General features: G+C 40.8%; 1 protein-coding gene and 1 non-coding gene across 10 annotated transcripts in view; both read right to left on the reverse strand.

The window, feature by feature from the left end:
• The window catches only part of LAMA4 (laminin subunit alpha 4), a 151,523-nt gene that overhangs the window by 76,433 nt on the left and 52,845 nt on the right, over window positions 1-22,245 (reverse strand). For 3 of the 9 annotated variants that reach the window (XM_054493497.2, XM_063666504.1, XM_054493498.2), the window contains exons 4-8: window positions 21,508-21,632; window positions 16,096-16,176; window positions 6,088-6,302; window positions 3,618-3,713; window positions 1,956-2,107 (exon numbers count right to left, since the gene is read on the reverse strand). In XM_054493497.2, the coding sequence (XP_054349472.2) occupies window positions 1,956-2,107; window positions 3,618-3,713; window positions 6,088-6,302; window positions 16,096-16,176; window positions 21,508-21,632 (669 nt within the window). Of the gene's footprint in view, window positions 1-1,955; window positions 2,114-3,605; window positions 3,714-6,087; window positions 6,303-16,095; window positions 16,177-21,507; window positions 21,633-22,245 lie in introns of all 9 variants that reach the window. The other 6 variants (XM_063666503.1, XM_063666502.1, XM_063666501.1 and 3 more) reach the window with 3 other exon arrangements.
• LOC129039688 (U6 spliceosomal RNA) lies at window positions 10,919-11,025 on the reverse strand. Its single transcript, XR_008503407.1, has one exon. It is a non-coding gene; the product is annotated as a U6 spliceosomal RNA (small nuclear RNA).

The raw sequence follows: 22,245 nt of genomic DNA on the forward strand, positions 1-22,245 counted from the left end.
AGAGGGGACTGAGGCCCTTAGGGGCTAAAATTCTGCAAGCTCCACTCACTAGACCAGGGATGCTGGTCAGGGGCTGGGTTGACCGTGGGGAAAGGGCTCCTTTTTCTAATTTGTACAAAGGTACAATATAGGCTGGTGGTGGCCCTGGGTGTCTGAGCTTTAGAATTTTAATTTTGTTAGGTCTGGAAGAACTGACCAACCCAACAGGATTGATGTAAATGGAGTAGAGGAATTAACTTTCTTCATTTTAATGCAAGTCTCTTTATTTCAGACCCCTTGCTTTCTCCTTTTTCATTTTCGAGGAGTTGAGTCTAAATGTGGCTTTACTGAGATTACTTGGGAGTGAGCCCTTCAATCTTGACACTGACTTCCTGTCTGCCGTAATGATTCCTGTCTTGAAGTTGTGCCTTTGAGGAAAGAGAATCTGAGTGGTTTCAGGAGGCCTGGATCTGGGTGACTCCCCTGGGGGGTAGTGTCTTCATGTGTTCCAATAGGTAATTTTGGACAAGAACAATTTCAAAGTTTAGAATAAAATTCACACCAAGATTCTATCCAGGCTACAGTACAATTTTTGTTTTTGTTTACACTTTACATATTTGGCCAACTGCTATGGATATCATTTGCACCTCCAAAAAGCAATGAGTACTTAGTATGCCAGGTACTGTTCTAACTTCTGTACATATATCAATTCACTGATTTCTCTCAACAGCCCATGAGATAGATGCAATAATTATTCTCAATTCTATATGAGGAAACTGAGGAATTATAGAGGTTAAATAACTTACTTACGGTCACAGAGCTAGTGGGTGTCAGAGCTGGGATTTGAACACAAGCAACCTCGTTTCAAAGTCCATGCTCTTAATCATTTTCCTAAATTGACTAACAAAGCAAAACAATGTGCTTGTATTAATTCCATTTTCCCTCAGCTAATGATTATTGTTTTAAAAATATCCTTTGGTTGTGATAGAAGCCCATGATTTAGTGGGAAAGAAAACTTGTAAATCTTAGCTATATAAGGACCTTTATATAGTCATCCCTTGGTAGTTGTGGGAGATTGGTCCCAGGACCCCGTGGGGTTGCTCCAGTTCCTGATACAAAATGGCCTAGTATTTGCAGATAATGTATGCACATCCTCCAGAATACTTTAAATCATCTCTAGATTACTTATAATACTACTTATAATGCTAACACAATGTCAGTGCTATGTAAATAGTTGTTACACTGTATTTTTCTTTTTTTATTGTTGCATTATTTTTTATTGTTTTTTAAAAAATATTTTCTATCTGTGATTGGTTGAATCTGAGGATGTGGAACCTGTGGATATGGAGGGCCAACTGTATTACTGTTTTTGTTTTTTGTTTTTAATCTGTTGGCTGCTTTTAACTTGTTTACTAGGTATTAACCAGTAGATCTATGAGGAGAAACAAGGTGTGTGTGAATGTCTGCGTTTGACTGTGTGAGTAAGAGAAAATGAGAAAGAATGTGTGTAAATAAGAAGGAAAGGTGGGTGGGTGGTGGGGTGAGGAGAGACAGAGAAAAAGAAGGATGCTTCTACACAAACTCAAAACCTTGCAAATTAAGGCTAAGGAAATGGTAGCCTTGAGGTACCTTTTGTGGTAATAACTTAAACAAGTAATGTATGGCTGCGCCAAGGAAATAAGTGTTTCTCTTTCCTCAGTAGTTTTGTGCATAGATACTAGTCTTTTAGTCATTTCATTTCCCATGTAACCTCTTTTGTAGACAGCAGTTCTTGTTTTGGCCCAAGCTCATAGTTACAATCAACTTTTCATAATTTCCTATGAAATTACTTATGTTTTGTATGTTAGACCTACAGGTCTAACAACCTGTAATATAGGTATGAGACTCAGATACAAAAAGGGGTAGAAGGAATTGCTAGCTGCGGGCCTGCGAAGCCAGGATGAAAACAGAGTGGAAAGTAGAACACTCCTGCGTACTTTGAGGAGGTAGATGGTGGCGTTGATTTCATTCACGTGCCTATGAGCGGCTGCCCCAGAGGATACGCTCAGCACCCCGGATTTGCCTTCCTCAATGGAGAGCGCTGCTAACCGCAGGTCATCAGTCAGGTCCCAGACGCACTTATCACAGCCTGGAGGTGAAACATTTCTTCAGAATCACAAGTCAAAAGCGTGCTAAAGGCAGGCCGTTTTAGCAGAACATAAATCTCTATTTCCTTGGTTAATACCATTTTTATTTTTGTCTCATGAAGGGCTGTAATTCTATTCTTGTCAGGCTTTAGTATCTTGCTTGGCGTTAGCTAGTGAAGATGGCTATTGGCTAGATGCTCCTCCTCTCCTATTAGCTTTTCTCAGTCAGTATTCAGGGGCTAGCACCAGCCTTCTCCCCACCCCAGGGAGGGCACAACTCCTCCTCACAGCCCCACTTCCTGGCAGGATGAACACTTCAGAACCGGGAGGTCTGAGGTTATCGCTGCGAGAGTTGCTTCCTGACATCTGATGAGGGTACCAAAGTTCAGGCTGAACGTGGGCACATGGGGAGGCAGGTCCCAGTTCCTCATCACTTCTCACTTTTCACATTTGAGTTCCTCTGACTACTGTCATCACCTCCAGAACCCAGGGCCCTCCTGTGACACACTCACAAGGATGGTACACTGTGTTTCAGAACTGCCTTGATCACCTTTTGCAACGTGCCTGTTCCCGATCTCTTTCCCTCAGTTGGTGCTCTCTTCTAGAGATGTGATAAAGGGAGACTGGCGTGTTAATGGTTGTTAATATGTTAATTTGTTATTTGAAGTTTAACATGGTTTTACTTATAAGCTCTCTCAAGGGAATGAGTCCCAGCCAGTACTTCAGGCTTGGTGGGGGAGATGCTTAGGACCAGGCAGGCATCTTGATCTTAAATTGGCCTTGTCTAGGGGGCCACCTGTTCAATCAGGGTGTAAACTTGGCATTACTTGTGCCTCACATCCTATGCCATCTTCTAAGATGTAATCCAGTGGTAAGGTTAATCTCTTCTGCTCCGAGGGACTGAGAGACCAAGATACTTCTGTTTGGGGGAGGGGATGCCTACTATTAAAATAGTTTTTAAACCAAAAGTTTTGTTCCTAGTGTAACACCTCATGATTTAATTAACATGAGAGCCAGAGAAAACCAGGAAAGATAAAAGGCAGCTCCATTTTGTAAAGCCTGAATATTTACTTCTGCTCCCACTTCAGATTTGAGGTAACTTGGGAGAAGCCACTTAAATCTTTTGGTAGCTCAGTTTCCCCAGGTGTTGTAAATTGTTTGTACATCGTATTTTCAGGGACCTGAAGAGACGATATAGAAAAAGGAGCTGAAAAGAGCTCTGTCATTGGGAGTTGTGTTTCTGACTTTGCCTTTAGCCATTAGGCAAGATTCTGCATGTAAAGACTGGATAAAATAGAGCTATGCAAATGTAAATCACCCATTTGCCCTAGGGAATCAAGTGGACCACCAAGTACTTGGTGCAGGCTCCATTTTCTGAGGTGCAGAAAGGGTTAAGTCCAGGGGTGGGACTCAGCAGTTTCTAGAGAGTGATATTGCGTAGCTTTTCTTAATCCCACACCTGCAGCACATTAGAGAAAGTGGGGTTAGTCAATCATGTACTGTTATTTTTACTTATGGTTGGGCAGTCCATGCCTGTAGGGGGTTCAAAACCTTCTTCCAAACATTCTCCGGTTACACTGTCACATGGGCCTCCCCTGCAGTTGCACACTGTGGGAAACAAAAACAAGAGACGAGAAATGCACTTCTTAATGCTTAAAATATGGCAATATTTTCCTGGTTTCTAGAAACACTAGCTATCAGTGTATAATTCGTCAATAGGGATTAATTACATTCTTCCTTAAGACTGTGTAGAATCTACGATACAGAGATTATGCCCTTTATCCGATTAAGCTCCAGCCCAATGAGATTTTCAAAGGTGACCCTGGGCAAAATTGAATCTAAGTTTTCTAGGATTTCTCTCCCAACTCTTTGGGATTCTGACATAACAGTGCAATTGCTTTAGTCCAAAAATGTCCTGGTAAGTTTCACAAGATACTAAATGACCACAAGCTCATCATTCAACTGGAAATTGAAAGCCATCCCTTCCTTGCAGACTGATACTCCAGTTTAATTTAACTCGGGGGTTGATCATTGCCAGGTGTGAGGGAGGAGCAGTTCAGCAAGGAGTGAGTGAGGAGGCCCAGGAGCAATTCTTGGCTCCCACTGTGCTTGACCCTTGGCAAGACAGACTCCAAACCTCCAAATGACAGCTATGAGTGCAATAAGAATAATGTGCTGCAAGGAATCAGGAACATTTTAACATGAATTTAGAAGACCTGGGAGCCCATTATTCATCTACTGATGATTTTCTGTAATGCCTTTTGGAAAAAGCAAAAACAAAAACTCAATCTCATCAGACTGTTCAATTTCCACGAGTTTCTGTGTGGGAACTAATTTGTAATATTTAAAGAGGAATTCTCTTACCATCTATGCTAGCAATTAACTGGAATAGAATTGTGCATTTCCCCCCACTTCTTAACTGTCTTTACAGAATAATCATAAAAACCAGGCTCATGGGGAGATCTATTTATTACATTTCATCTGTTTAATGTTCCACAAAATGCAGATTTATTAAACCTTTCAGCAAGATCATGCTTTATTGCTTCTAAAATTAGTTTCTCTTCCAAGAGTGACCTGCATCTTTGTAGTTTAAACACAAATTTAGTAAATGTTTTGAGAATCAGGATGTCAACCTTTTAGGCTTTGATTTTGCCAACATTATTTCTGATGTCCGCCTTCTCTCTCTTTAGCCTGACTAGACACAGCGCTCCTTCCTTTCTGCTGTCATTCTCAGTGTTATGCCTCTGTGCACATTGCTTTTTTGTAGACATGTTTACTTTTACTGTGACTTCTGCAGAACATGTATGTTGCATTTTTTGATTTAAAACTCCTTACTCCTTGAATCTTTTCAAGTGGAAATCTGTTTCAGTGAGAGGATTTCTTATAGAGGCATGCCACAGGAGTACAATATCTCCTGCTCTCCCTCCTTTGCCTCAAAGTCACATAAGAGTAAGACATACTCAATCTCAGCCTTCCTGTACTCTTAGAGGAAAGCAATCTCACTTCACTTTTGAAGAGCTTCCCTCTATGTGGCAAATGGATGAATAAGATTTGTGCATTTCAGTCTAACTGAAGCCTAACCAGAAAGTTTTCCATGCTATCTTTGAAATATTTGCTCTTATAATTTGAGGAAATTGGAGGGTGGTGGTGATTAAATGGTACCCTTGACTTGCTAATCTATTTCATGAAAATCTTGATTTTACCAAACATAACTGAGAGATATAGCCCTCTGAATAAGAAAACTGATTTGAACCATGCAAGATTCCTTTCTTTCTTTCTTTCTTTTTTCTTTCTTTCTTTCTTTCTTTCTTTCTTTCTTTCTTTCTTTCTTTCTTTCTTTCTTTCTTTCTTTCTCTCTTTCAGGGAACAATCCCTCTGTCACACAGGCTGGAGTGCAGTGGCACAATCTTGGCTCACGGCAACCTCTGCCTCCACCTCCTGGGTTCAAGGGATGCTAGGTGGGACTATAGCCACCTACCACCATGCCCAGCTAATTTTTGTAGTTTTAGTAGAGACAAGGTTTTGCCATGTTGGCCAGGCTGGTCTCAAACTCCTGGCCTTAAGCCATCCACCTGCCTCAGCCTCCCAAATTGCTGGTAAAGATTACAGGAGTGAGTCACCATGCCTGGCCTGAACCATGCAAGATTTCATTCAGTCTCCTGGTTAATGGCAGGTAATCCATAGAAGTCTGATTTATTACTTTGATTAAAACTGGAAGGATATAAGATGCTAAGACAAAAGTTCATTTGTGTTAGTGTCTCCTAGTTTATTCTACCCATGAGCAAAATTATATTAGTAGCCTTGATAAAAATTTCTATCCCTGGTGGGTTTGGGATGCATATTCCTGAGAATGTACATTGCCCTGGAAAAGTGACAAGGGGGCACTCACAATACTTCCCCAAAAGAAATTCTTCATCTAAATTCAGTATTGGCAGAAGGTCATGCTGGCCAGGCAGCTGGCTTAGTATTTATGATACTGCACCTGCACAGTTCTTGGCTATCCTGGCGTCCCCATAGTACCCAGGAGCGCAACGTTCACACTTGAATCCGGTGGTGTTGCGTAAGCAATTCCTACACTGGCCGGTGACTTCATCACAATCTTCAAAGATCAGGTTGGGATCTGAATTTCCACTGCAGTCACATTTCTTACAGGTGCTTCCAATGAGTAAGGGGTTTCCATAGTAACCGGGAGCACATCTGAAGAGGAATATCACACATTTAAATATTTAGCATCATAGTTCTTCTTCCTTTTAATCTTCTTTCCTACAAAGAAGAAAGATGTAGTGGATATTTGTTGATTGCCCTCCCAGAATTCATTTGCACTCTCTCATCTTCTTCATAGGACCAGAATTCGTTTTTAAGGAACCACCCCTCCCCATTACGTTATAGATCATTTGGTTCACTTCATCTGTAGGCCATTCAGTTCAGCCAGGCTTCCAGCTATAGGATTGAACTGGTATATCCAGCCAGGGAACTGGTGTACACAAATGATATATGATGGGTGGGACCAGATATGCCAAAGGTACTCCAATGAGATGTATCTGTAGCGTACAGCTGGGAAATGTCCTAGCCACAACGTTAACAGAACCTCTATTGAGAAACATTGATTGGTCTAGTTACAATGAATTGTTTAAGTAACTAAGCTTGAGCCAGTCAGTGCCTGGTATTCTCCTGGCCGAAAGGGATTGACTCAGGAGGGTAGCTTGGGCTCTTGTTTGAGGGTCATGGGGTGGCATTCTCTCCATCTTCAGGTGAAGGAAGAGGCAGCAGGTAGTATGCTTAGCTCCTGGCAGCAACTTGTAACTGAGCAAAGCCAGCCTGGAGTCAAAGCAGATGGCAGAGCTGAGAGTACCACGAATCAATGGAGTTGGAGCCCAGACTGCCATTCTTCTGGATGTTTTAGATATGTGCACCTACAGAGGCCAGGTGCCTACCTGCATTTATTGTGTGGGCAGAGCCAGTGCCTATGGTCAGGCTGGCTGGGCCTTTGATGAGATAGCCCAGCTGAGTTGGAGAATGGAGACTGAAATCCATCCAGCCTTTGCTTGCCTTGCCAAGCTGTGCACTCTAGGTGAGGCTGTCTCTGCCCAGAGGAAGAAATGCCTTTCCCTACTTTTCCCAAAGGTGCCCTGCAGGGCAGCAGGAGGCCCTGCTGTGAATGGTGGGCCTGTAGGCCCCATCTAAGGGAACAGCTGTTACTAGGCTCAAGTTGATTGTTGCCAGCCTAGAGCCTTGAGAGGATGAAGAACTTATATTGCCATATTTTATTTTTGGAGAAAAAAGTGGAAATTTGCATGTTTATGTGAAATTGCAACTTTTAAAAGTTGATTCAAACCTTGTAAGAGTACTGTACAGGTCAAACTACATGCTTGTTGGCTGATTGTGCACTCTCTTTTGCTGTGGACTCTAAACTAGTGTGGAAGATGGGCCAACTGGAGCTGCATACACTTTGAGAGTAGCTGGAAAGAACATGTGGTCACACCATAATGGGATTGAAGGTAGGGTAGAGAAGTTAGTTCTGATGCCTGAGAGGGAAAAAGAAAGAGAGCCAGTAAAGGGTTTTGCGCGTGATGGAAGTGGTAGTGAAGGAAGCTGGTGCTGGCTTCAGCATGCAAGATGGACTTCAGGCTGGAGCAGAGGGATGGGGTGGGGTGTAGAGGGCCTGGGCTGGGGTGTTGGCCTTGGGAGTGGAAAGGCAGGGAGAGCTTTCCAAGGAAATCAACAAGCCCTGGCCAGTAATAATAAAACACTACATTTTTTTTTAAAGGATTCCCTTTAAAGTAAGGGAATCATGATTCAGAACATTTGAAAAACAGATAAATTAACAAAAATCACATCTGTAATCCCAGGACCCTAAAAAAGTAAAAAAAGTCGCTGTCAACATTTTGTGTATGTTCCTTCAGCCTCTGTTCCCACGTCTCAGTTTCTTGATGTAGTTGTAGTGATAGTATATGGTCAGTCTTTAAACTCTTTACCTGCATCGAACCTCATAGCTTCATCTATGTGAGTTTATTTAGTTACCACAGACACCCTGGGAGGGAGGCCACACAGGCCTGGCATTCTGGGAGGCTACTTCAGTTTTCCAGGGTCACATAGCTGGAAAGTCACAGTGCAAGGTCCAAATGTTCTGACCCTGGAGTTCTTTCTTTTGCTTCACCCTGGACCACACTGCTGCTGCTGTAAATGAATGAGTGGATTCATCCAACACAAGGACAATTCATGTCCATTTTATGTAAGACATAGAAGGAGACAGGATGAAGAAAAACACACAGCCCACGCTCTGAAAGAACAGGAAATAAATTAAACATAATGACACAGAATATGAACTCTAGAAATCTGGTCTATGAAAAAGATGGGGATGAATGTAAATTCTACACAACCCACAAAGAGACACCCCAAGAGGAAATATTCAATGAGTGTTGTTATTCACACTTTCTCATGTCTTTGCACCTCAGATTTATAGGCCTGCAGGTCCCTAAGCCAGCATAAATTATTCCTCTATGGAACGTGTGGCTGGATTGAATTTCTGGCCTTTGCTGCAGTTCACCAAACAGAGAATATTAGGCTCTTGGGCCGACTGAAATGAGACTCAGATCTACCAGCTCAATGTGTGGCTGGGAATCTTAAGGTCTGGGAGTGAAGGGGCTTGCCCAAGCTCATAGAGGTCAGATGCCGGTAACTTTCTTTTCATTTAATTCCACTGCATTTGCTCTCCATAGGAGGTCCCCTGGTCTTTTACAAGAGAAAACTCAAATTTTCTATTCTGTAAGTTGGAATCTCAATCACAGTGGAAACCTACTTTGAGTTACTCTGAGTCTCAAGAACATCTTCTGGTGGTAGGTTTAGAGGAAACTCTGAAGTTATAGTCAAAACTCTGGACCCTATGGATTTAACAAAATGAGCATACAAAAGTTTACTTATGATAGTCCCTGTCAAACCCCTACTTTTATAGATAAGAAAGCTAGAAGGCAGAGAAGCTAAATGACTTGTTCATTGCTGCATAGCTCAAACCTCTGTGGGACTCCAGGCTTAATGTTCTTTCCACTCCAGCAGTCTAGCATTAAAGAATGAACTAATTAATAAATTAATGATTATAAAAGTGCCCAAGCCTGCCCTCAAAGAACTAACAACAAAGACACAAAAGCACCAGTATTTGAGTTTAGAGTCAGCATTAGAGCGCTGGTGCCCAGTAGCCTGGTCCTATTTTTTCTTCCATAATCTCATTTCTAGTCTATTAATGACTTGATCCATCCAAGGAAAATAGAACTGTTAAGTTTATGGCTCAAATGAAAGATTGTGGCACATGAACTTTGTCATTTTGGTTGGTGATTATATTATTTGGGCAAAATGGAAAAACAAAAGATATGATGTTTAGAAAAAAAGATTATTTTGACCAAAAACTGTTTCAGGAATGCTTGAAGCTCCCCCTGCTCTGCCCGCCCTTTCTCTTTCTCTTCTGCTTCTCCTACCGGGGCTATACAGCTGGCACTGAAAGTCTTTATCAAGAGTGCCCAAACTCCTGGGCTAGGTGGCTCAGAAACCTTTCTGGGAGGGATGTCACTCTGTAGCTGTCCTTGGGATTAAATAAAATGGCCTAAAAAAAAGAACTTGTTGCAAAGTAGGTGTCATGTAAATGCTCTCCACTTCTTTATGAAAGACTGAGAAATAAGGCTAGGAAAACGTATGTAACCTATCCAGGGTCACAGGGCAAGAATTCAGGAGTTGGGCAAGCTAGAGAGTATGGAATCATAAGAACTCTATGCAAATAACAGGGTCTACATGTGAAAAACTTGATGTCTTCAGAGAGAATTAGACTAAACCCCTGCATCACAGTGATCTTCAATAAATGTTAGCTTTCTCTTGTTCTTCTTCCTTATTTTTCTTTTCCATTATCAAGGCCATCATTGAAATCATTATGATTACCATCTTCATCTCTGATGATACTGTGTTCTGCCTTTTCTGTTAGCGGTTTAAGTCACTTTGGGTTTGCTTTAATTTGCCCCATTCTTTTCTTCTGATCCTTAAGCAACAAGATTCATATGTAGTCTTAGCATGTTTCTCATGTAGTCTTAGCATGTTTCTCACTCCACCACCAAATTTAATGCATGAAAGTATACTCTTAAAGCTGCTATGGGAGGCAGTGTGGAATAGTGAGGCATTGAGATCATATGACTGAAAATGGTATTGAACGTTGAGGGTCCTGGGTTTTAGTTTTGGATTTATTGCTAACCCAAATGTGTGATGTTAGATTAAGTCACTTCATGGCTCAGAGTCTCAGGTTCCTCATCTTACTTTTTAAATGAACTAAGTACACACACACACACACACACACACTACACACACTGCTATATATTATATATTTGGGGGCAGGTGAAGCTGGTGGGTCCTGAGCAAGGATTTTTTTCCCTTTTATTTTTTACTTGACAGGTAATGATACATATTTATGGGATACAGAGTGATATTCCCATACATGTATACCATGTATAATGACCAAATCAAGGTAATTAATATCTCATCACCTAGAACATTTATCATTTCTGTGTATTGTGAACATTCAGAATCCTCTTTTCTAGCTTTTTGAAAACAGAAACTAAATTTTTAACTATATTCACCCTAGAATGCTGTAGAAAGCTACAAATTATTTCTCCCATCTAGCTGTAAGTTTGTGTCCGTTAACCAGCATTTCCCCATCCTTCCCCCCATCACTTACCGCCTGCCGCCTTTCCCAGCCTCTAATAATCAGAATTATTCTCTCTACTTCTATGAGCTCAATTTTTTTTAGCTCCCTCATATGTGGGAGAACATGCGGGATAAAAAATGTAGGCTGCTTCAGGATTCTGCAAGTCATCATTGCACAGAGGCCATGCTAATCTTCTCTGGGTTGTTCCAATTTTAGTATATATGCTGCCCAAGGGAGCACCTCATCTTCAAAATGTTCTTAGTTGTTCCTACTGAAATGAGAATGAGAATTGCAAAACTCTACAAGGCTTGTGCATTTTACAATTGTTTGCATCAGAAGACAACTTCCATTTGCAATCTCTATTCAGCCAGACTCAGTCAACTCTGGGTCACCCTTTCCATTTTCCTGGAATAGGGTGGGAGGTTGGGGGTAAAACAGGGCAAGGAATGACTGACACCTGTCACTACATAGTACCTTTTTTAAAGGAACATGAAAAGTGCTGTTGCTATTTCTTATTGAGAAAAAATATTTTTACTTAAATAAAAACAACTGAGGCCTTCAACATGCCAGATACTGTGCTGGGGGAAGAATAGACAGAGGAGGGATAAGGGATACGATGCTGTGTCTGTCAAGCAGCTCATAGTTTCACAGACAGATAAAGAAGCCATTGTGTGATTTTGAGCAGGTGACTTAAATTATGTCGCATTTCTTCCCCTGTAAATAAGGATGAAAGTGGTATCCCATAGGATTTTTGGGGCTCTTCTGAGGCTTAAATCATTGTCTGTAAAGTTTTTACAACAGTGCCTGACATACCACCCAGTAAGTACTTAATAAATGTTATTATTTTTATCATCATGATCATGGTCTAAATACAATACAATGTGGAAAGCTTGCCAGCTGATCTGGTGGATTTGGGGAGTAGCATGTCCAACATGGGGAGCTTAAAGTGTGAGGTGGGAGAAGGTCTTTAGGGAGGAAAGATGGGTAGGGCCCAGAGCAGGCCAATATTCATGGACCTAATTGTTAAGACAAGGCAGGTGGGCGTGTTTGAGCTGTTTTTTTACAGTAGTGTAAGAGGTAGAGTAAGTAAAAGATGTTTTATGTTTTAGACCAATGTTTCATGAATTTGCACATAACATGGATCCTTTTAAAAGGAAAAGCATTTTCATATAATACCCCTTCCAGTGTTAGCTTAAATTATCTTTAAATATTTCAAACATGAAGCTAGGTAGAAACTCCTTATGTCTATGGTTTTTACATGTCTTGAAAACCAAAATAAATTTTCAAATACAACATAAATAAAACTACGAAACTAATCAATTTCAGATTCACATTAATTCAATAACTGATGTTGTCTTATAACCAAATGCCCACTTGCAAAATGATGTGGTAGAGACTGCGTGCGTTCAGCATACAAATCCAGCCATGTGCCACGTGATGACTCATGTCTCTCACCAATTTTCATTTTGGAATCTTTAGTTTTACAGTTTGCCTTGATGTCATGCCACTTGACCTCCAATTGTTTGTAATGTGTCATTGACAGACTGTCACCTCTGTTATTTTCTCCCAGCACTGAGGGAGATCTTCTCTTATTATAACGTGACACAGCAGAAAGTCCAGAACATGTTTCAATGAATGTTTTCCTTAAAGTTATTATTAAAATTAAACATAAAATCAGGAAAATATTCACTGAGAACTCCCGAACCTTCATTTCTGAGGACAACCAAGGTCCTTAGGTCATGGTTTGAGAAATACTTCTCTAGTATGAGAGTGTGGTATTGAAGGTCAAGGTAGAGCGGTAGTTCACAAAGCAGTGAGAGTCCTGGTGCATGAGAATCCAACGGGAAGTCAAAATACAGGTCCTGGGCCTCAGCCCTGGATATTCTTTTTCAGTGGGTGGTGAAGGGGAGTTGGGGAGGGCTCAGGAATCCAAAGTGTTCCTGGAGACAGTTGGACACAGATTTTAAAACCACCACTTGACTCAATGATCTCTAAAGTGCAAAAAGACCTAGCATGTTCTTGGTTTGGACTAATTATTACCTTTGTTTAAAACAGATATCCACACAAATCAGCTGCATATTTAGAAAAGCTCTTTTGGAGAGGTTCAAGTTCACAAATACATTGAAAACACAGATTAGGCTAAGGTTAACTCAGGCAACTTAAGAGCTTGGCTGTTCTAGCAGAAACCCTCCTCTTATTCCCAGGGTCAAACAAATCAAAAGCAGCAAAGACCACCACAATTTGGAAGACATAGCTCTTCTGGCTCAGTTTCCTCATCTGCAAGATGACAAAATACAACCTTCTCTAAGGTGGCTGTGAAGATGACAGATGAAGAATGTAAAGCAACAAGGACGTAAGTGATCACTAATCAGTGGCACTATTTAGCTCAGAGCCATAATTTCTAGCTAAGGAAACTGAGACTCAGGGAAATGAGCCAACGTGTCCCAGGAACACATTCGGCAGTGGCAGAAGTTGGACAATGACCACCATGACTCATACTGTCACCTGTTAATTCTTATTGAGCATTTAGTCAGTGCCAGGTCCCACACTAAAAACTTTGCAGTATTATCTGATAACAGTTTTATGAGATGGGTAACTTTATTTTCTCCATTCTGTACAAGTGGAAATTGGCACTTGGAGAGGTCAAAGAACTTGCCCGGGTGGGTCACAAAGTGGTGGAGCTGAGATTCACACTCAGCCAGGCTGACGCTCAAATCTCTTCTTTTCAACACTCTACTTTCACTTCCCAAACTAGTGCTCTTGTCTGGAGCCTTCCACTCCAGCAGCAGATCTGACCCAGCCTTACTGGGTAATGGCAGAGCTCATGAGCATCCTATGTGGGCTGAGGCATTTATCATCTGTAATTCCTTGTCAGAGGTGGGCGTGCTGTCCTGCTGAGGGTTTGGGATGACAGAACCCTTCTCTGCAACCCTGTGTGATTTTACAGGACTGTGCCCTTAGGGTCCAGGTGATTTCACTTCTGGGAGCTTTGCATTTGGTCAGCAGGGTTCTATCTAAGGCCATTAACTCTCCCCGTGGGGGCCATCAAACACCCATTAGCAATACTGCTTAGTCATTATCAAACTAAATTGAATTTAACCTCAGACACTGAGGAGAAAAAAACTCCATCCTGGCTGATTAACAACCGCCGCAGACCTCCAGTGAGCCAGAAAATGAGTAAATCAGGTGCCTCCTATTCCTGTGTCTCCAAGTAAGGAAATACAGGGTAAGTGTGTCACAAATTTTAATCAACCCAATGTAATCGATCATCTCTGTCAGTCCCTCCTAATAGATGAAATTCATGTGGACCCTAAGCTCACTTTCCCTCTTATGGCAATAAATAAATAAATTTTAAAAATCCACAACCCTTTAGTGAAATAATTATCCACATTTTGCATATTTAATAATCATATTAACAATACCTTCCAAGTGCAAAGATTTTTCTCTGTATCACAGATACTGTGGCTTTTTTTTTTTTTTTTTGAGTTTCAGACCCACTTTTTGAGAGATAGAGGGTGTTTTCTTTGGAAGTGAGATTGCTTATAATTTAAAGTTTACATTTTAAGCCCCAGGTTGACTTTGTGAGCCTGTCTGTGCTGTTGAGGGCCTGCAGGTGAGTGACTGGGTGCTTGACTAGTTCCGCTTGGCTCTTCCTTCCCTGTCTCTAGGGCACTAAATATCATTTAGCTGCCTAAACACAATGGTGAGGCCAATGCTAATGGCATTTCTGTTAAAAACAAGAAAACCTGTCTGAGAGACTGTTTTAGCAAAAGCCATTTTATCTTACAACACTGCGAGCAGCTGGCAGGTGGAGGGAATGGGAAATATCTTACCAGGAGTCATTCAGTGGAAAGCCTCTCGTGCTCTGTGGAGAAGGCCTTTCTTACATGAGCAAAGCCCAGAGCAGTTTAGAAAAAGAGAGAAAAGAGTGTCATGTGCTTTTCAAAAGAAGACATTTATGTGGCCAACAAACATATGAAAAAAAGCTCATCATCACTGGTCATTAGAGAAATGCAAATCAAAACCACAATGAGATACCATCTCACACCAGTTAGAATGGCAATCATTAAAAAGTCAGGTAACAACAGATGCTGGAGAGGATGTGGAGAAATAGGAATGCTTTTACACTGTTGGTGGGAGTGTAAATTAATTCAACCATTGTGGAAGACACTGTGGCGATTCCTCAAGGATCTAGAACCAGAATTACCATTTGACCCAGCAATCCCATTACTGGGTATATACCCAAAAGATTATAAATCATTCTATTATAAAGACACATGCACACGTATGTTTATTGCAGCACTATTCACAATAGCAAAGACTTGGAACCAACCCAAATACCCATCAACGATAGACTGGATAAAGAAAATGTGGCATATATACACCATGGAATACTATGCAGTCATAAAAAAGGATGAGTTTATGTCCTTCGCAGGGACATGGATGAAGCTGGAAACCATCATTCTTAACAAACTAACACAGGAACAGAAAACCAAACACCACATGTTCTCACTCATAAGTGGGAGTTGAACAATGAGAACACATGGGCACAGGGAGGGGAACATCATACACCAGGGCCTGTCAGGGGGTGGGGGGCAAGGGGAGGGAGAGCATTAGGACAAATACCTAATGTGGATGACGGGTTGATGGGTACAGCAAGCTGCCATGGCACATGTATACCTATGTAACAACCCTGCATGTTCTGCACATGTATCCCAGGATTTAAAATATAATTGAAAGAAAAAAGGAAAAAAAGAAAAGAGTGTCATATGTAAATACCAGCCAGAGATTCAGAAAACCCAAACTCCTGTGGAATTTGTTTACTTTTTAGTATGGTATAAAGCTGGTACAAAGAATGGGCGAAATAATAGTTTTGTGGGTTGTTTTTTCTAATTTATTGCTCTATTGACAAAAGGTGACTCACATTTTATTTACTGAGGAAATCTCACTCTTTTTTTGGGGAACACTAATTTTAGTACTATTTCTCAATGATGGAGAGAGAAAAGAGTACTACCAAAACCATCTAGAGAATCTTTTCAAAATACACATCCTCAATTTCCTTTTTCCCTGTGTGCTTATCCTGAGAGGTGGCCCTGGCCTGAAGCCCTAGGAAGCATATTGTTATTTGCTGTATCTGGGGGATGGGATTTGGGAAAAGCTTCCCTAAGGGGTTTTGAAATGCAGTCCCTCAACCACTCGTAAGCATCTCCTTCAGGACTCACTGAACGGGAGTATGGCAGAGCTGTTGAGTGTGAGAAACAGAAAGCTTCCTTTGACCTACACAGAAAATAGAGAATTTTATTGGCTTACCTTTCACAGTTAGGTCCAGCATAATTTTCATTACAAATGCACCGAACAGCTCCATTTTTCCTATAGCAGGATTCTGCAAAACTAAAATTGGAAGCAAATATTAGAAGTCAATTCCATACATCACCGAAGAGACTGTCTTAACTTTTTATCAGATTACCTCTATGTTGGTCCCATTAAAGTTCTAATGGGTGCACTCATTTTCTTTATTTAAGCCTGTACACATTTACCTTGCAGGAAAGGTTAGGCCAGCAGGCCCCAAAAGAAAATGCCACTTGTTGGTGGGACCATTTCCCAGGTCCTATATATATATATTTCAAGTACTAGTCCAAAACATGAATCCCAAAGCCGGAAATAAAATAATCAAATTCTAGCTGCAATTTTGGATTTATAGGAGAATCCCCTTTTATTTCCATCACTGTCTATGCAGTCATTTAAAAGTTTCCCCTTTTTTTCTGCACTAGAACTTGTCCAGTTTTAAAGGGAAGGAACCAGTTCTAAACTACATAATCTCCACAGAATTTTAGTTTCTTTCATGTGTACTTTAAATATTGGAAATAAGGTTGCTGAGACTGGCTGAGTTGATGAAAGTCCCAGTCAAGTACTGCAGCAAAACACAGGACCCACCATAAAAGGATTTTATCCCATGGAACCCTCTCTCTTTCTTCTTCTTCCTTTTTTTTAAAGATAATAAAAATTAGGACACAGGACAAAAAAGTAATAAAAATATTGGTTTAGTGGAATAAATAAGTCTCCTCACTATTAAGGCAAGGGAAATGGGGTTATGGTCTCCACGAGTTTGGATAATTCTTCATAGACACATGAATTGTGTGGGGCATAAGGGGGTGTGTGTGTGTGTGTATGTAAAATTTTAAGGACTTTTAAATTAGCTTTGGCTTTGGTACTGTACAACCAATAAAGTGTGACCCGCTGCTCTCTTGTTCCTTTATGTATCAGCATTTCTTACCCTAATGGTGTTTGGAGGAAAGCAAATAGATGTGTTTATTTGTTTGAAGACACTTAAAAAATCAGTCAGAAAACAATATGTGCTTCTCAGTGAAAGGCAACACCCACAATTTATTTTCTCTAACAGTTGGATAAAAACATTCCAACAAAATTACATTTCTTTGGCCTTTTACCCTTTATTTTGCTTGTTCTGATTTCTTAGCCTACTTAAAGAACCACTGTCAATTAAGAGTCCAGAACAGGAACCCCCGCTTCCATCTTGCTTTGAAGGTGTTCCACCCAGCAGCCCGCCCACGCTTGAAGGATGCAACATCTGCTAGGGGCATCTGGAGTCATCCGCCTGTAGCTGGTGTCCTGCTGTTTCAAACAGATGACATTTGCCTTAATTGGAGCGATTTCCATAGCTACTGGTAGAGATGGAGGACGTCTGGCCAACCCCCAAATAAATACATGAACATTATGCAAATGGTCCCTGGGAACAACTGCATGACCACTGGTCTCTGTGGCCAAGGCAGACTCAGCGGCAGGGCCAGCCCTCAAGGGTTCATTTTTGTTTCTCATCAGCATTAACTGTTTATGTTTTGTCTGGTTTTGGCTAGGGAAGTGAAAACACTGCTTCTCTCTCAGCCCACTGTAACCACTGTGGTGCCCATTTCAAGTGGAAGGGTGCCTTTTGCTCTTAAAAAATCCTTAGGAACTTGGAGAAAAATAGACTCGGCCCTTTGTTTGCTTAACCCCCTCAAGCATTGTTTCCTTGCTTTCTTGTAACTGGAAATCCAAATCCTGCGTCTGTGGGCTCAGCTTCATCAATGTTTCAAAATGTAATTCAGAGTCTAAACTAGACGCCTTTCTGAAAAGTCCTGGAACTTTCATTTTTATAGAAAGTAGCAATATGAATTTCTTAAAAAGCTGAAAGAGGCAATGGGCATTTGATTTTTGATAAGATATTTGATTAGTATTTGAGATTAGCTAAGTTAATAATAAGTCCAGATCAAAGGTTAGAACTTTTTAGGACCCAAGAAAATTTGTTCTGTTCCATGGCCACAGACGAACCTCTCCTCTCCTTTTTTGCAGCCAGTTTCCCGAGCAAGGGATTCAAGTAGAGCTGTTGTCACTACAGAGAAAAATCTGTAAAATCCCTTGGTCTCTCACACCCTTACCAATTCCTCCCTACTCCTACATGATATTTACTTATAGGTGACACACTTTTTATTTCATTTTCATTTTCAGTAGGTTTTTCAACCTCGAATCTGTACTATTAGAGACTTGAGTTTTCATATCTGTGAATAGGTACCTAAATTTAGAGCACATTCTCTAAGTCCCTTCAGTGCTCCTTTGAACCCTGGATCCACTTACACAGAGAAAAAACATGGGCAGACATGGTGCCTTGATGCCTTTGGAAACTGTTTCCTCTTTCAGGAAAGGAGACTCATTCCACAGTTGGCAACTTTTGACTTCATTTCTTAAAGAGTTAGCAGCATTCAGAAATGCTTCTTGCTCATCTAACATACCGGATAATGTGATTCAAAAGGTAAAGGGTCATTTGCTCTAGGAGTTTCAAAACACTGCTGTATTTTGACCTATCTTAATAAAGGTGAGATTTTTGACTGTTTTATTCACTGCTGTGTCACCAGTGACTAGTGCATGACTGGCATATAGTAAGTACTGACTACCAGTTTTTATACCAGTGTATAATAAGTGCTCAATAAATATCTGATTGCATGTAGACAAGGCTTCTCAGTCCATAGGGAATGATGTTCTAAAGGTCTCATATCCCAAGACCAGGTAATTTAGATAAGAAAGTCTTGTCATGCAAATAGGGTGAAAAGTGCAAAAGTGGAACAGCATAATTAGAAAGAACCATCTGAGATTGCCTGCCTAATTCATCTGCTACTGCCAAAAAAACAAAACAAAACAAAAAAAAACTGCAGCTCGATGCTTACAAACCTTTTCTGAGCAGATGAGGCTACACAACATCTTTATGAGAGAGTGAGTGAAACCAGCTACGAGGAAGTTGGAGGTAATATATTTAACAATATATACCATGGCAAAAGAACTGTGCTAAATATCTCACCAGATGTGATTAAAACTAATGCTTGAGAGCAGAATATTAATGAACAATGAAAAAGTATACCAAGACGGAGCGAAGGGAGCCCATAAATCAGGACATACTTGAGTGAAAATGACAGAACAGTTAATGTTTGTGTTTTCTACCCTCACTGTGAGTACCATCGATTTTGCACACGTTATTAATACTATCAGACATGAAAAATTACAGAGCAAGGTCTGAGGCAGTTTAACAGTTTCTAAAGAAGGACGGGGCTGAAAAACGTCTGACTACTCTGACTCTTAGACTTGTCGTAGTATTTGAATACATCCCCAGCTATTAGGTGAAATGTTAGTTGATATTGGTGTTCGATTAAGGAAAAAACATTGGGGGAATCTGATTGCCATCTCTCTTTTTCTTTTCTGTTTATCAGTAAGTGTGTGAGTATGAGTGAGTGTGTGTGTGTGTAGTAAGCATTCAGATTTTTAAAAGTCATTTTATGCGTATCATTTAATCTTTAAAACAGCTGTCAATTACATAAATATGACATCAAAACACTTAGAACAGTGCCAGGCATAGAGTAAGAAAAATCTAAGTATTAGAAAAAATACAGCAGTATGTGTTCAGTAAAGGCAACTTCTACCTTATACCTTTCCATGTTTAGGGTACCAACCCAAATCCTCCACACATGTTATCCTAGTCCAGTCCTCACAACTCTATGATGCAGATCCTTACTTCCTAGTTTGATTTACTGTACTAAGAGAAAATCTGAAATACCGGGCTGCTAAATGAATCAAGGAGTAGAGCCAAGATCTGAACCCAGGCTTCTTAACCAAATCCCTTGGAAAGTGAGATCTAGGGAGAAAGTAACTTGTCTGAGATCACACGGGTATTATGTGTCAAAATATGAATATGAACCTAGATTGGCTACTCTTTCCACTTGTGGCATAATAAAAAAAAACAATATTTACCCTTTGGTTCCTGGCACAGAACTCCTGTAATTCTTGGAATTTCCTGAGGGAAAAGACTGTCTTTTGTTATTCATAACAGGCACCTTTCAACCATATCTGAGTTTATGCTAATGAAGTGACTCACAGTGGACCCCTAGATACCTTCAGAGTGGAAGCCTATGACCAGAGGCACCACCGAGGAACCAAACATGTAATTGGACGTTGGGAATTTCAATCCTCCCCACCCCGAACCTCCAGGGAGGAGAGGCTGGAGATCGAGTTCAGTTACCAGTGGCCAATGATTTGACCAATCATACCTACGACATGAAACTTTGATAAAAACTCCTGAGCAACAAGGCTTGGGGGGCTTCTGGTTGGTGACACGTGGATGTGCTGAGAGCGTGGTGCTCCAGCAGAGAGCCTGGAGTCTCTGCACGCACTCCTTCACTCCCACCTCTCCATATCCTGCTCTATGCATCACTGCCATGTAGCTCTTTTGGAGTTGTAACCTTTATAACAAACTGACAGTCATAAGCATAGCACTTTTCTAAACTCTGTGAGTCATCTTAATGAATTGTCAAACCTGAGGAGAGGTTGAGGGATCCTTCTCAAATTTACAGTCTTCTGGGAAGAAGTGTGACTAGCCTGGGGACCCCATTTTTGGCTGGCATTTGTAGTGGGGGCAGTCTTGTGGAACTGATCTCTTAATCTGTGGGATCTGCGCTGACTGTGGAAACTTAGTGTCAGAACCGAATTGATTGTAGGACACCCAGTTGGTGTCAGAGAATTGGTTATTTGGAAAACCATGTATCACTATACCTGCTAAATTCCATATTCTGTCATTTTAAAGAGAATAAAATGGCCAGTGATGACTTAATTACTGGATTTATACATATTCCATTATTTCCATTAAAATGTATGTCTCTTTCCTTTAACTTCTCACTCAGGTCAAAACGTAGCCAGAAAGTGTTCCTGTAAATCTTCTGTGAGCTGATTGGCCTAAAGCATGCATTCTGTTGATCTGTGTTCTAATTCTGACTGAAAAGCCGTATGTAGGGAAATGTTTCCTTTGTGAAAGTCAGAAGAGGCAATACTACTGAAAATATGATATTATAATGAGTCTGTTTGCATTACCAGTTGTGATCACTCTAGGTCAAGAGAAAGTCAAGAAAAGATGAGACTATCCTTGCTTATAAAACATAGGAGACTTTATTGACCTCACGATGCACCCCAATATTTTGGGAACAGAGTCATCATCTGTATTGTAAGCGCTTAAGCATTCCAGGTGGTGTATTTAGACTAGAAACCTTTTCTATATCTTTTCCAGTCTCATCTCAATATGAGGTTTTGCTTGTGGAGAAACCTCAGAACTCTGGGATAAGGCAAAACAAAACAAAACAAAACAATACATAGACTGATCATTAGAAGAGACCATCCTCCTTCAGGACTTACTTGGCCAAGTGGGGCAGGGGACAGGGGCACGGCTGGCAGAATCGGGGTGCTCCCCTGATGGAATCTCCGATATAACCATCCAGACACTTTTCACAGTGCTCTCCTGTTGTGTTCCGCTGGCAGTGCTATGAGACAAAGGACAAGAAGATTGACAAGGATGCAAAAGAAATTTTAGAGACAGCACATCTAAGCATCATGCAATACCTTTTCAAGCAAAAGGGATGTCAGGTCAGACAGCACAGACTGTGTGCGGCAGTACGGATTAGCATGAGGAGTCACACTGGCCCCAGTCAATGCCAGAAAGTGTGGGTAAGTGGTGAATGAATTTTTCCTGGGCTTTTGTGTGTGTGTGCTAGCAGCCTGGGGACTCTAGAGTTTGTGTGCAGAGGAGATTATTCGTCCGTTACTCTTTTGGATTCAGAGTGATAATCAGAATGATCAAACCCTGGATGTTCCAGAAATATTGGCTTATTGACTTCGAATGAATATGAAATGAGAAACCAACCAACCAACCAAACAAACAAACAAACATCCCCCTGATACTTATCCATGGTAACGGGAACAATAAGGATTTATGGTCTTGGAAGGATAAAATGTGTCAGACTATAGTATAAATGGAGTAGAAGGTAGATAAAGAACATTCTGCTCATGGGTTGGTATCTTGGATAGTGACATAGAAGAAACAGTAAGGAGGTTTTTTTTTTGGTACGATTTTTCCACTTGTAGTAAAGATTATAA

The sequence above is a fragment of the Pongo pygmaeus genome, chromosome 5, assembly GCF_028885625.2.
Source record: "Pongo pygmaeus isolate AG05252 chromosome 5, NHGRI_mPonPyg2-v2.0_pri, whole genome shotgun sequence".
Taxonomy (NCBI): Eukaryota; Metazoa; Chordata; class Mammalia; order Primates; family Hominidae; genus Pongo; species Pongo pygmaeus.